At 38.9% G+C, this 14680-nt stretch overlaps 1 protein-coding gene across 2 annotated transcripts in view; it reads right to left on the reverse strand.

Moving 5' to 3' along the window:
- LOC111869608 overlaps positions 1-9499 on the reverse strand; it is a 12670-nt gene extending 3171 nt beyond the window's left edge. Inside the window, exons 1-3 of one of the 2 annotated variants that reach the window (XM_033753493.1) lie at positions 9124-9499; positions 6104-6380; positions 2431-2709 (exon numbers count right to left, since the gene is read on the reverse strand). In XM_033753493.1, coding sequence (XP_033609384.1) covers positions 2431-2709; positions 6104-6380; positions 9124-9398 — 831 coding nt within the window. In that variant the 5' untranslated portion in view covers positions 9399-9499. Of the gene's footprint in view, positions 1-2430; positions 2710-6103; positions 6381-6935; positions 7327-9123 lie in introns of those variants that run through there. The other variant, XM_023861257.2, reaches the window with a different exon arrangement.
- Positions 9500-14680: the final 5181 nt, after the last annotated feature.

Genomic DNA, 14680 nt, shown 5'->3' on the forward strand with positions numbered 1-14680 from the left:
TTTTAACGTTTGACAATGTATATGATAGATACATATTTTAGTTATTTTAATGTGTGAACATGGCATGCAATGAACTGGTTTGACGTGGACAAGTAAGCACCTGAAGATGGCATTATTATGCCGAAACATGTAGTGCGAGGGAAAGGAGATAAATGAATGTATGCACTGCAAGACGGATTAAATAAATCATGGACTTATTTATTTTCTTTGGGAAAAGTGTTAAAGAATCATTCTTGTTAATATAGCGCGGACTGTGTACGTTATGGGATATATTATGTCTTATTTCCATTATTTGTGGAATTTAATGCAAAGTTTTCTTTCATGTGTCATTATTGTAACAGCAGAAATATCGCCCTAGATATTTATAATTGTAATAATCTTTTCATAAACTTGGCTTAAGTTTTGTCTGCATAGCCACATTAGCATTTGCAGCATAGGCCCAAATCACGTTGAAAGGCATGAAGCTCAACTTTCCCGTGAACATGTTTTGCAGTTATTGCAATGTGATTGGAGACTGGGTACCGACATGACTAGAGAGGCAATTCAGTAAAAAGTAGGAAATACGTACAATATTCCGATATAAACTACTGTCTGCTTACATTAAATATTCTGTATTCAGTTTTTTATTAACATAATTTGTTTTATGAAATGATGCCCGTTCATTGATATCTGGCAATTTATTCCGTTCAAGGGATCGAAATTTATATGATCGCTATTTTTTCTTCGGTCTCCAAAATCGGATAAATGGAATGGATACAACTTTTGACTATGAGATTAACGAACAAGTTAATCCAAAGAATTTTAATTGTACAGGGAATGATCAGTATTACAAAATCTCCTCTATAAATCCCATCCGCACGCGATAGTGAGGATGGCTGAGGCACTGTGCTGCAAGCCGAAAGGTAGTGGATTCGATTCCCTCTGCCAGTTTTATCATTTCACCATTTATTTCCAACTTCACTATTTTCCTGATGTCGACTCAGTATCTAAAAGAAATGAGAAACATGTGTCACCCTTGGGATAAAGGACATAAGGCTGACAACCTCACTGCCATCTGTAAGCCGATTGGTTAAAAAGTTTGGGAGCTTCGACGTCTGACCAACCTATTGACATCCACGCTCTGTTACAAGGGTATTTGCTATGGTAAAACAGTAATAAATCGCTGTCTGATTGTGTATTCATGTGTGTAAAGAGTAAGTGCTCCGACAAGACGAAAGTTGACCTAAAACATCACTGCATAATCTGAATCAGATACTTTACCGCGACAGCGGAGAGGGAAACAAAGCAGAGTACAGCAAGCAGTAACAGGAGCAGACCACAAAACAGGTGGTTAAGTGTGTCTTCCAGAGCTCGCATATACCTGAAATTGTAAAAGGACAATTCACAAGTTTATCACAATCTGTCAGGAATGTGGATTGGGGATAGTCCGGTCGGTATATCGACCGGCTGAGCCGAGGTCAAGAAAGCATAGCTCTTGCTGTGCTCTGGTATTAAGGGGTTTGATTTTATTTAACATGGGGCGATACTAGGGGCAATTTATTAGACTTAATTTATGTTTTCTAAGTCGGGAAACTACAAATGAACCACAGGTTGGGGAGCCGGAAACGAGCGATGAAATCACCTTTAGACGCAACACATTCCTAAGTCACTAGACTTCAGTTGTGCAGTTGATAGAAAAGATTGACAAATTGGTTGAACGACACAGCAGTAAGTCTCGTTTTCGCACGAGAGGGTATCGACCAGTATGAATCTGCCGATTTAGCATTTTGAATGAACAGAGTTTTCACGAGTTGCGAGAATGTTGAACAATTGTGGCTCTGACAAGGGAATTCGCGAGCACTGTGATTCTCCAGTCGACTCCAGAAATCGTGTGGTAGGAAGGAGATTCGACACCGTCTTTTTTAAGCATGAGTAATTGCCCGTGGTCGGATCACTGATGATTTTTAATATGTAATTTCGTTTTCACTGATGGTTAGAGTATGACTTTGGTTACGTGTTATATGATAAGTTTGTTTTACTGATTGTATAATATAAATTTTGTGTTTGTGTTATGTATGCTTTGTATATTATGGTTAGTCAATTTTGAGAAGTTAATATACAATTGTGTAATGACAGATTTTATATGTCAAAAGTGTATGTATATAGTTGTTCATTTTATTATATTTGTTTTTTTTTTAATGTTGAGGGTTTTTTGTGGTATTCGTAATAAATATGTCACTAGTCGAAGTAGGAGCTATCCATAGATGCCCGATGTCGGGTGCGTACAGTCATTGATCCCCATCTGGGCAGAGTGAACTCGGTTGGCAGCGACGTCGCAACGGGGTGGCACAACAATATACCACCATTTCCGCCTACGTCTTCATGGTGTGGTGATTAACTAATTGAGCAGAGAGACAGTCTTACCTTTACCACTTCCTATAATGAACTCACGTGTACTGTGAAAGTAATGACGTACTGCAGTATGGCTTGATGGTGCCGAACGCACTCGTTCAGTTGTGTCTGCATGCGGCAGAACCCGCCCTCGGAGCTGGAAACTGGCTCTTCTCCCCCGTCACTGCCAAAGTCAGCTCCTGTTGGAACCAATTCTTGCTTTATGCCCAAGAGGTTCGTTCTGAGCTTCTGCAGCTGACTGCACGCCACCATAACCAGCGTAGCATATAAGAGTTGGGAGCCGAATACAATGCCCATGTAGAAGTTTGATGCAAATATCTACAAGGAAAAATTTAACTTATTTATTAATACACAACTTCTTAAGATTATTTCTTTTTTATATAGTTTTACGGAATTTGAGAGACAGAGAGTAGCTAAAATAAATTATATAATATCTGAAATAACAGGGTGAATCGTATAGAACCGACCCGATGAATTTGCTAATAATTCCGCAGGTGATGCTCACAGTCACGACATAATAATCCCAGAAATGCCAGAAGAAACGATTGCAATTGTGCGGGACAGGTTACTGAAGTCTCCCAAGAAATCATTACCACGTCTAAGCCAGGAAACCGGGTATTCCTATTAAACGTGTCAACGGGCTGCAAAGAAAGCGAATCTTCGTCCCTACAAGATCACCAGTTTTCAGGAAATGATAAAGATAAACGGATACGGTACTGTTTATGGTTTCGGGAATTCGTGCTCGATTAGCCGAGAATTCTGGATATCACTTGGTTTAGTGATGAAGCATGGCTCCACCTATCAGGATATGTAAACGCACAAAATTCCAGGATCTGGGCGTCTGAAAACCCACATGAGATGGCTGAATCACCACTACACCCACAAAAAGTGGGTGTGTGGTGCGCGGTGCGACATTTCTGGCTTACGAATCATTGGACTGATCATCTTCGACACGACCGTGGACAGCACCTTATACTGCCGTATTTTTTACGATTTCGTGCAGCAGCTGGATAATGTGGAACTTACACAGGGTTATTTTCAGCAGGATTCAGCGACGTGCCACACGTCAAACATGTCCATGGAACTGATTGAGAGCTTCTTCCCCGATCGCGTCATCTCTAAAAATATGTGGCCCTCAAAATCCCCCGACCTTACCAGCCCGGATTTTTTTTTNTCTGTATGATATATTTTATATTACAGCTCATTTCGTCGGGCCGGTTCTATATGAATCACTCTGTATCACATAAACGGAAGTGTTTATGACTTTGAGGTAGACATGTGTTTTTATGGACTTCGAGGTGTGTGTGTGCTTCTTACGTTATTAATGTAAAAAGCATGCACCGGAATTATATGCAAAAGTATTCTCCGCAACTTCTATTACATTCTGCCCAGCTGAACGGCACCACATTCTATCAGAAAGCATTTTCATAACTATTTGTTTTGCTGTAATCAGAGAGATTCATATAGTGGTTATAATCAGCCTGCAGCTATGTTGTGCAACCGCTCTTCACCCTCTACTTTATTTTGTTGTGTGGGGGTTCCGGTGGCAATGAAATCCTTCCTCAGGGTCGTTTGCGGGTCTTGGATTACGAGACAAAGGGTATTAATATTACACAAACCCACATTACAATTTCCCACTGGTTTAATATATATTATATGCAGAAACACGTCTGTCCGTCGAAATGACCGAACGAGAAGTTTCCGAAGCCTGGAATATATCCTTGAGTTTGGGGACATTAATTCTCCCACCCTCGCAGATATATTCCATCACTGCTTCTGATTCGATCATTCAAAAGGAAGGCGTGTATTACAACTTTAAATCCTCCAATACCCTCTTACAAATTATATCTTCGAAGCCGCTGGTCCAGCGATATTCCCAACGATTCCTGAGACCTCGCTGGACTGCAGCTGCGAAGTGTAATATTTCAGACGCTAAGCGGCATCCTTTACTCATGATATATGTATATATATTGGCTTCGCGTAACAACTGACACTATGGCGCCACTATTACGTGCCGCAGGGACATAAGTGTCAGTTGTTTATACGCCGCTTACACCAAGTCTTGCTCTTAATATTCCAATTTAATCACTAGCTTAAATTGGACGACTTCAGTTGGCTGTCAACTTATTGTGTTTTTAAGATGCCTTTTTGTAATGTGCGGGCTAAAAACGTAAAAATTACTATATTAAAAATTAATTTTTGCCTGTGTTTTATATGGGTGTGAAACTTGGTCTCTGACATTAACGGTGGAACATTGAATGAATGTGTTTGAGAGGAGAATGCTGAATGGAATACATGGACCAGAAAGGGAAGAAGTGTTAGAAGACTTAAAGAAAGTACTCAATAATGAAGTCATAACTTGTACTCTTCGCCAAATTTACTTGGAATGTTAAATGTGAGGACGAGATGGGCATGGATTGTCGCACGAATGGATGAAGATACAGGCATACTGGTGTAGGGTATTAGTGGGAATTTAAGTGGACAGGTCTCATAGGAAGACGGAGGGGTAGGTGGTTGAATAATATTAAAATGGATCTTAGAGAGATACGATGGAGTGTTATGATAAAGAACAATCGGGTACCATAAAATATTGCGAAATACTTAAGTAGTTCTACAACCTGCGGTTTCTCAAAAGGACTGATCTCAATGGATTTAGTTAGATGTAATTTGATTTTCATTATGTTTCACTGCATGCAGTATGAATATTCCAAATATTAGTAGGATAACATAAATAAAAGTGTTTATTTATGACGTAATTAATAGGTTATTGCACAGCAGGAGACGTAATCTTCGTAGACATTGAACACATACACTAATACAAAAGAAATATTTTTATTAGCTATAACCTGTGTCTGCAGGTAGGGAGAGGGGCGTTACGGTTGTTGGTTTAGGCTATGCACTACAATCCAAAAGGTCGTGCTTTCGATTTTCTGAATTTTAATTCACTCAATCCTTCCAGACACACTATGAATCAGCGGTCACCTGAGCCTCTTTAACAGAAATGAGTACCACGAATTTTCTCGGGAGTAAAGTTCTTCTGGCGTGTGAGCATAATAAGGTGATCGCTATCTGTAGCCGATTTTCTTGAATATGTATGAGCCTCTCCGCTTCACAGTCGTATGGACACGCATACAGTTCAGTTGAGGATACTGAAACCGATATGTTGCTGATTCTAACATATACGTATATTTTCCCATGTAATATTAATATAATATAAAATCACTCAGATATGGTACACTGTTTAGTCGAAATTCTTTTGATATTGGTGGTGAACAATTGTTAGATAAGGATATCAGAACGCTAATCAATTTGTAACTAACTTATTCCTGATCCAAATGTTCCGTAAGGTTGGAAAATGATTATTAATGATAAGTAAAACTTGAAATGAAATATAAATAGATAAAAGGGATTGCTTTCTTCAAGAATATATTTGTCGATTTGAAAATGTAGTTTAGTTACCGCTTCACCGCGTAGGACTATGTCGACTAATACTGAAACAGTATAAACGTTTACGGAATATACTTCTAAATATCTATTGATTTTCGTTGGAGCCAGTGGAATTTACTTTAATTTCAGTTTTCAGCGTAACTTACTTTATCGTGACCAATGATAATTTCATTCTTAATTAAACTACCTATTGTCTTTCTTCATTTACACGTTTTTCACTGGAAGCTGAAACAATAAAAGGACACACAGTAAAATACGAAATTACCTGCATGACGATTACGAGTTCGTATCCCGGACTGCTGACAGTGTCAAAAGGGTACGTGGCGCTGAAGATCAAATCATGGGATGCATATATCCGTACTCCTGATTGTACTAGATGGATTAAAGTTGTGAATGCGTAGGCGTATTTCAAAACTTTCTGAATGTGCGGTATCCACCCCGCGAAAGTACGGTGTCCGGTGTGAGGATCTCTGGTCGGTTGGTCTTCCCATGTGAAGGATTCCGTGAGACGAAGCAGACGCTCAAAATCACGTAAACGCCAGCTGGAACAGACGCAGAAAGAAAAATATTAAATGATATCGACTGTTCGGTTAATACATGATGTAGTCTCGTAGGTCACCGACGTTTCGGACGAAAGTGTTACCTCCTTCTTCAGGGTCATGTGGAATTTCGGTAAACTCGCAGATTGCACGTTCTCACATTTCAGAATACATTAGTCACCGCTGAGGGAGCCTTATAATTAACAAAACTCTAAAGATCGCTTCGTGTTTTGACACTTCCAGTAAGATACAGAAAACGTGTGGCATACATTTACATCTTTCTGTTAGGTATAGAGAAAGTACTCCTCGTAATGGCACTTTCTGTTTGACATAACTTTATCGAAATTAAGTAAGTAGCAATGATAGGTTATGCCGTATTTTGCTACTTTCACCAATGTATCACTTGCACATTCACTTACATCACCATATTCGGACCTTCAGTCTCGCATTGGGATTGGTTTTTGTGTATAATTTTTTTCACGTAACCACTAAAACATTTTCTGATACCAGGATGTAAGTTGCGTATGGTACCACAAGAAGATATAATATTTGATTTACCTTAAATTAAGGTGGAACCAATATAATATTGAACTCGCATTCACTACTCGAAAAGTCTTCATAAAATTTTTCAAATCATCGTTGTGTATGATGATATCCATATAAAATGCGAGATACATCGCGTAACAATTGATTGCTATCAAAACGTTGTAGATTGTGTTTGGTATGGACACTTTCTTCATGTTGATTGGGACGCCTGCCATTCGCAGGAACATTAAAATGGTACGAAAGCGATTCTCCGTCACTTCACACGCCTGCGTTTCTTTCTTGCTCATTATAAAATTATTTTCCTAGAAGTGCAAATACGTACGGATATCAAAAGAGATACAAGTTGTTGCAACTGATGTGAACAGTTCGAATTTAGCGACAATGCACTCACGGACGTCTGCCTCTCAGGGCTACGCGGTTCAACTGAAGTACGCAGCGTTCCCTTCAGCACTGGCGTGCAGGTCTGCCTGAGGCAGCGGCTGTTCTTTGCTACGCAGCGTTAAGATGTGCGCAGTTCTCTTCTGGCTTCTGATTCCTTCTGCGTTTGCGCGAGTGAAGGAGGCGGTAACTTTGTTCAGGATGTGAATAACATTTTATCTTGAAAACACAGCGTTCATGTCCATGTTGCACAGAAGTGCGCAATCAATCGAAATTTCCTGCTTTCATTACAATCTCCAAGGATAAATTCTTTATGTAATATAAAACCACTCAGATGAGTTAGGGAACACTGTTTAATCGTCAGTAAACTCCAAAATTTGGTGAAAATAAAATATTAGATAACGAATCAGTCAAATGTGTTACCAACTTAGACTACGGCCAAATATTCTATAAAATACAATGATCATTATTTATTTTAATTGGAGTTATAAATGAACAAAAATGACGTAAATTGATTATAAATAGAGTAAATGGATGGCTTTCTTCAGAAATATGAGTCCATTCGAAAATGAAGTCTAGTTTCTGTCACAGGACTGAATTGTGGTTTGGCCCAGACTGTACGTCAGTGCCCAGTAATATCGGAACTGTGTAAAACTTTAACTGAATAAATAATATACTTTTAATTGTTCATTGATTTTCAAGAAGTTACTGGGTCATAAGTTTTTTGGATCACCTGGGTTTGACTGAATTTTAATTGAATCTTACTTTACCGTGACCAGTGATAATTTGATTGTTAATGAAACTATCTTTTGTCTCTCCTCAATTCCATGGCTTCCATGCGTAACTGATTATAATAAAATTACAAGCAGTAAAAGTACAGAATTACCTACATGAGATGTGTGAGTTCGTGTCCCGGACTGCTAACAATATCAAAAGGGTACCACGTTCTGAACAACAAATCAAGGGATATTTATATATCCGTACTACTGATTGTACCAGATGATATGGAGCTACGAATGCGAAGGAATACTTCATAACTTTCTTAAGTTTCGGTACCCACCCAGCTAGTGTACAGTGACCGGTTTGGGGATTTCTGGTCGGTTGGTCTTCCCATGTGAAGGATTCCGTGAGACGAAGCACACGCTGAAATTCACGTAAACGTCAGGTGGAACACACTTAAAAAAAATATTAAATAATATCGACTTTTCCGTGGTTACATGGTGTGGTCTCGTAGATCGGACACTTTTCTGAACAAAGTGTTATATCCTTGTAAGATTTGAGGCTTTCACGGCGGTGACTATAAAGAAAGCAGTATTCTGGTATTTGGCACCGTGTATATGTGGTGTTAACCTACGTTTCGGAGGAACGTATCTCCTCCTTCCACCCTGAAAATGGAGGCGATACGTTCCTCCGAAACGTCGGTTAACACCACATATACACAGTGCCAAATTCCAGAAGACTGCTTTCTTCGTTGTTATATCCTTCTTCAGTCATGTGAAATATTGGTAAATTTCTATCAGACTACACGTTCTCACATCTCAGAATACAGTAGTTACCGCTAAGAGAACTTCAAATCTCACAAAAATTTAAATGTCGTTTTGTGTTTTGAGACTTCGCGTAGAATATATAAATGATGTATATTTCTCTACTTTCACCAGTGAATCACTTCCAAATTCACTTACATCACCATATTCTGACATTCAATCTCTTATTGGGATTGGCTTTTGTGTATATTACATTTTCACGTTGGCACTAAAACACTTACTGATACCAGGATGTAAGTTGCGAATAGTACCACTAGAAGATATAATATTTGATTTACCTTATATTGAAATGCAACCAATATATTATTGAACTCGAATTCACTACTCGGAAAGTCTTTATAAAATTCTTCAAGTCATCGTTGTTTATGCAGATAACCACACACATTCCGATATACAGCGCGTAACCATTGACTGCCGTCAAGACGTTGTAGATTGAGCTTAGTATGGACCCTTTCTTCATGCTGATTTGGACGCCTGCCATTCTCAGGAACATAATAATGACACGAAAGAGATTGTCCATCACATCACACGCCTGCGTTTCATTATTGTTCATTTTAAAATTATTTCCTTAGAGGTGCAAATACGTACGTATATTAAAAGAGATACAAGTTGTTGCAACTTACACCAACAGTTCAACTTTAGCGATAATGCACAACCGGAAGTCTGCCACTGAGGGGCTACGCGGTTCGACTGAAGTGCCCAGGGGTTCCTTCAGCACTGGTGTGAAGGTCTGCCTGAGGCAGCGGTCGATCTTTGCTACGCAGCGCTTATGATGTGCGCAGTTCCTTTGTGACGTTTGATTTCTTCTGAGTTTGCGTGAGTGAGGGAGGCGGTGACTTTGCTCAGGAACTCAATGACATTGGCTAGGAAATTTTTATGAACAATTGTTTAATTAAGATAACATGTAAGTTCTCATGCCATGAATTTAGAAAATTAACCTAGTGCACAATCACAACACATCTACACTCCTACAATGTTCATGCAAACGCTCACACACGAACTGTCCGAATTTTTCCATTCGTATTTTACATTTTCCGTTGATCTTTCGTTTTAAATTCTGGGATTTCCATTCATACATATTTACTTTCCTTCCATACGTTCCTATGATACTACATTATGTTTCGCAGTCAGTTTGTAGATACGCACATATTTTATCCCTGATTTTGTCTTTTATTTCCACTTATTCTCCTTATTCTCATTAAGGGTTCACGGGACGGGGCTCCTTCGAGGCCCATATACACCGCGGTTGAAAATGGTTTTCCTGTACTCGAAACAAAGTAATTAGACTGAGTTACTTTTTTAATTGCCACACTGACTGTGCAGAATTGAAAACATTGAAGCAATAGCGTGAAGCCTGTTATAAACTTTTTCACTGATATCGCCATGTGTATGCACAGGGATGTTTGGAGTCTTCTGTGATATTTGTTTAATTAATATTAAAATGTCCATGAGTTCTTTTTGAATAATAAGTTTTATAAGTATCGCAGAATCTAGAGCTTCCTGACGATGGTGTATATAACTTAGAAATATAAAAAATTTGTTCTTTGTCCACCATCCGGTATTGGAAAGACTATAGAACACAGCGTTTGGAATGCTGGATCTGTTCACATCCTCAGTCCATGGGGGACGCTCTGGTTGTTCCCACCGAAAAAACTGACGTCAATCACTGGACAACTAATATCAGTACAACCACAGCCACCAAAATACTTGAGTCCAGGCTATGTCGAGGGGAGATAACGGGAACATATGCAATAGGAAGTGTTATAACTCATGTCCAGAACTGAAACTAAGTTATAGGGCACTGCGGTGTTTATATCTGCCATATCCCATTGCACTGATGGATCCATATTTATCTGTCAACCGGACACATAAGTGCACTGCATACCCAATGAAGGCAGTGTGACCCTTCCACGCGTATACTGAAGATGACAGAGAAACGGATATGTAGACTCATTTAGAATGTTCTTTCCCATGTAGTGTTTATGTAATACGAAATCACTTATATAAGATAACGCACACTGTTTAGTCGTCAGTAAACTAAAAATATTGTAATATTGCTGATGAACAAGTGTTAGATAACAAATCGGTGAGATGTGTTACTAACATAAACCACATCCTAATAATCCATAAGGTATGAAAATCATTTTTTATTTTAATTGAATTTATAGACGTAAATTGATTATAATACAGAAAAGGGAGATATATTTTGAAAAATATATTTGTCGAGCCGATAAATTAGTCTAGGTTTTTTCAGGACTAAATTGTAGATTGACCCACATTGTACGACAATGTCCACTGACATAATAATATGTAAATCTTTCACTGAATAACTAATGAACATTTAAATATCTGTTGATTATTAGAAAGTTGAAGTGACTTAAGTTCTTAAGTTTCGTTTTCAGCGTCTAAGTAAAGTACTTTACCGTGACCAAAGATAATTTAATTGTTAATGAATCTAAGTTTTGTCTCTGTTCAGTTCCATGGCTTCCATGCGTAGGTGATTACAATCAAATTACGAGCAGTAAAAATACGGAAACTCCTGCATGAGAATTGCGAGTTCGTATCCCGGACTGCTGATAGTGTCAAAAGGGTACTGCACTGGGTACACCAAATCATGGGATATCTACATCCGTAATCCTCAATGCACTAGATGTAAGAAACCTGTGAATGCGTAGACATACGTCATAACTTTATGAAGTTGAGGTTTCCACCCCGCTAGTATACGGTGTCCGGTGCGAGGATCTCTGGTCGGCTGGTCTTTACATGTGAAGGATTCCGTTTGACAAACAGACGCTAAAAATCGCGGAAACGCCTGTTGGAACACACACCCGAAACAATAATGTTACAATATGTCGACTTTTCTGTTATTACATTATATAGTCTCGTACGTCACCGACGTTTCAGTATATTACGTAGTCTTGGTCACCGACGTTTCGCAAGAAAGATTTACCCCATTCCGCATTTCGCTACTTTCACCAATGTATCACTTGCACTTTCACTTACTTCACATATTCTGACCTTGAGTGTCTTATTCGGATAGGTTTTTGTGTATAATTTTTTCATGTAGTCACTGAAAGAAATTTTAATACCAGGATGTAAGTTGCGCATAGCACAACAAGAATATGTGATATTTGATTTACCTTAAATTAAGATGCAACCAATATAATAGTGAACTTGAATTCAGGATTGGGAAAGTCTTCATAAAATTCTTGAAGTCATCGTTGTGTATGATATTATCCATATAAAATGCGAGACACAGCGCGTAAGCATTGATTGCCGTGAAGGCGCTGTAGGTGGAACAAAGTATGGACGCATTCTCTACGTTAATTTTGACGCCTGCCATTCTCAGGAACGTCAAAGCGGTACGAAAGCGATTTTCCGTCACATCACACGCCTGCGACTCCTTGTTTTCATCACAAAATTCCTTACTTACAGGCACAAGTACGTAAGAATGTGAAACGAGACAATTCTGATGTACGAACACTTCAGTCTAAGCGACAATGCTCACACGGAAGTATTCCACTCAGGGGTTACTGCGTTCAACTGACGAGCTCAGGGATATGTTCAGCATTTCTCTACAGGCCTGCCTGACCTGCGGCCCCCTGTTTACTGTGCAATATTTATGAGGCACGAAGTTCACTGACGTCTTCATTTTCTTCTGCGTTTGCGTGACTGAAGAGGGTGGTGGTTGGTTTGTTCTGGAACTTAATGGCCTTCACCTGAAAATTTTTATCTAATATTTTGGAAAAATTGTTTAATTAACGACACGGAGAAATTTTAGTTCATTGATTCACAGCCTCGACCTAGTTTCTCAGTCCTATAAAGATTATGTATATTTTATGATTATATACTTTTTGTGTAATTACGCGTAAGAGATTATCTGTTTGACCTTGGCATTGTATAAGTGATACCTCATACTGCGAGAATAATGGAGATTATCTCGTCGCAGTGTTTGCATCCTCACAACACAATATTTATATTCCGGGTTCGCACCTCCTCTAATTTACTGATATTCTCAATAGAAGCAGTTTCTTTGTAATTGCTTTTTTATGTTCAGTTTCCAGTATATGTGTAGATTCCTTGTTTCATATTGACAGAATTATCTCGTCTTTCCCCTTCCACCATTCGCCGGCAGGATATAGAATTTTGCAGTCTTTATACCCTCCCAGTCAATCTCCGTTTCCGAGCGCCGTTGTTATTTCTTGTCGACATTGATAAGACCAAGTACTAATAGTATTTACTTGAAGGCGTAGTTTATTTTAGGCTTTCGACGGAGTTCATCAAGTCGCTAATAGCCGAGTAAAAGCTGGCTACACCTAACTTGGTTAATCTCCCGTGGTCTCTATCAATGCAACTTTTTCGTAAGGTAGGCAATTTCTCTCTTCCACCTGCAGTCTTGGACGGATGTGGTACATTTCTTTTAATTTACTTTTCAACATCTGAATACCTTTGGGAATTTGTTTCATTTGCTGAATAGTTCGAAGTACCAGTAGCATACTGTGACTTGACGTTTGAACTCCGGAAATTTGCAGTGATAAAAGCACAGGAGGGACGTCTGTTGCTAGACAACGTTTAGGTGAAACATGTTTCCGCGACAAGGAATACGCTTGTACAAATAAAGCTGTTACCCTTAGTTTTTGAAACTTTTCGTGGAAACCGCGAATAACATAAAAATGAACTCTGTGACTGGATGTTCTATATTCGGTTCACAATAAGGACTTAAGTTCCAAATTCAATGACTCAGATAGCAAATTATTGAGACTGGAGGTCATTTCAAGATCCAGGCAACAGCGAGAGATTCGTTATCAGGAAGGGTTTGATGTGTGCGATGCTGTACTCAAGTTTAATTGTAATAGAGACGTCCAATAAACCCAGTCATCAAATTAGGTACCCACAGTTATTAGTCACGCGTACCCGTTATTAGTTAGAATACATCTGTTTGTTCATCGAAACGGAGTGCGTGCTCTCTCTTATCTCTCTCGTTCTCCCACTTGCAGGTTTGCCCTGATGTTTGCGTCACTGGCAGGGGTTCAAATATAGAACCGTTATCATCGCTCGTAATTTAGAAATTTCTGAATTTCGAGTAGTTACTTACAGTTAGTGACACATTTTATAGTTTGTGAAAAATAATCGGTTTCATGTAGCATTGTGCAAATCGTTGTGCCACTGTGGAATTTGTAAATGAGTATGAGGTGACAAAACCATAAATATTGCAGTGCGGAGCAGACATAGTTTCCAGTTTCTGTTGCTGAGTAGGCTACTCCGTGACAGTTTCTTCAGTCTTGGTCTTCATGGTGAGTAGAAACATGCAGAGCGAGATGGACTCGTTCATCATCTTGTGACAAAACACAATAAATATTGCAGTGCGGAGCAGACACAGTTTCCAGTTTCTGTTGCTGAGTAGGCTACTCCGTGACAGTTTCTTCACGCTTTTCCTCCATGCTGAGTAAGCTACTCCGTGACAGTTTCTTCAGTCTTGGTCTTCATGGTGAGTAGAAACATGCAGAGCGAGATGGACTCGTTCATCATCTGGTGACAAACAAAATATTTCATATTTTATGAATAATTGTTACCAATTAATTTAATGGTTGATATTTCAAGTAAAATTACTAAGAACAAATTTCTCAGAGTACATAATTTTATTAGCTGGAGTGATTTCCGGAAGGGCAGCTACAAGTACGCAAAACTTGATGGAATAACAGAATGCAGTAGGTGATGTTGCAATCTAGAGGAATCGTTTTCCTACATATGGAGAGTTGAATACTGAATTAATTGTAATAGTTTGTAAGTTGCATATTGTTCACATATCTCGACTTCTTAATGAATATTCTCCTT

Source organism: Cryptotermes secundus, unplaced genomic scaffold (genome assembly GCF_002891405.2).
Source record: "Cryptotermes secundus unplaced genomic scaffold, Csec_1.0 scaffold512, whole genome shotgun sequence".
Classification (NCBI taxonomy): domain Eukaryota; kingdom Metazoa; phylum Arthropoda; class Insecta; order Blattodea; family Kalotermitidae; genus Cryptotermes; species Cryptotermes secundus.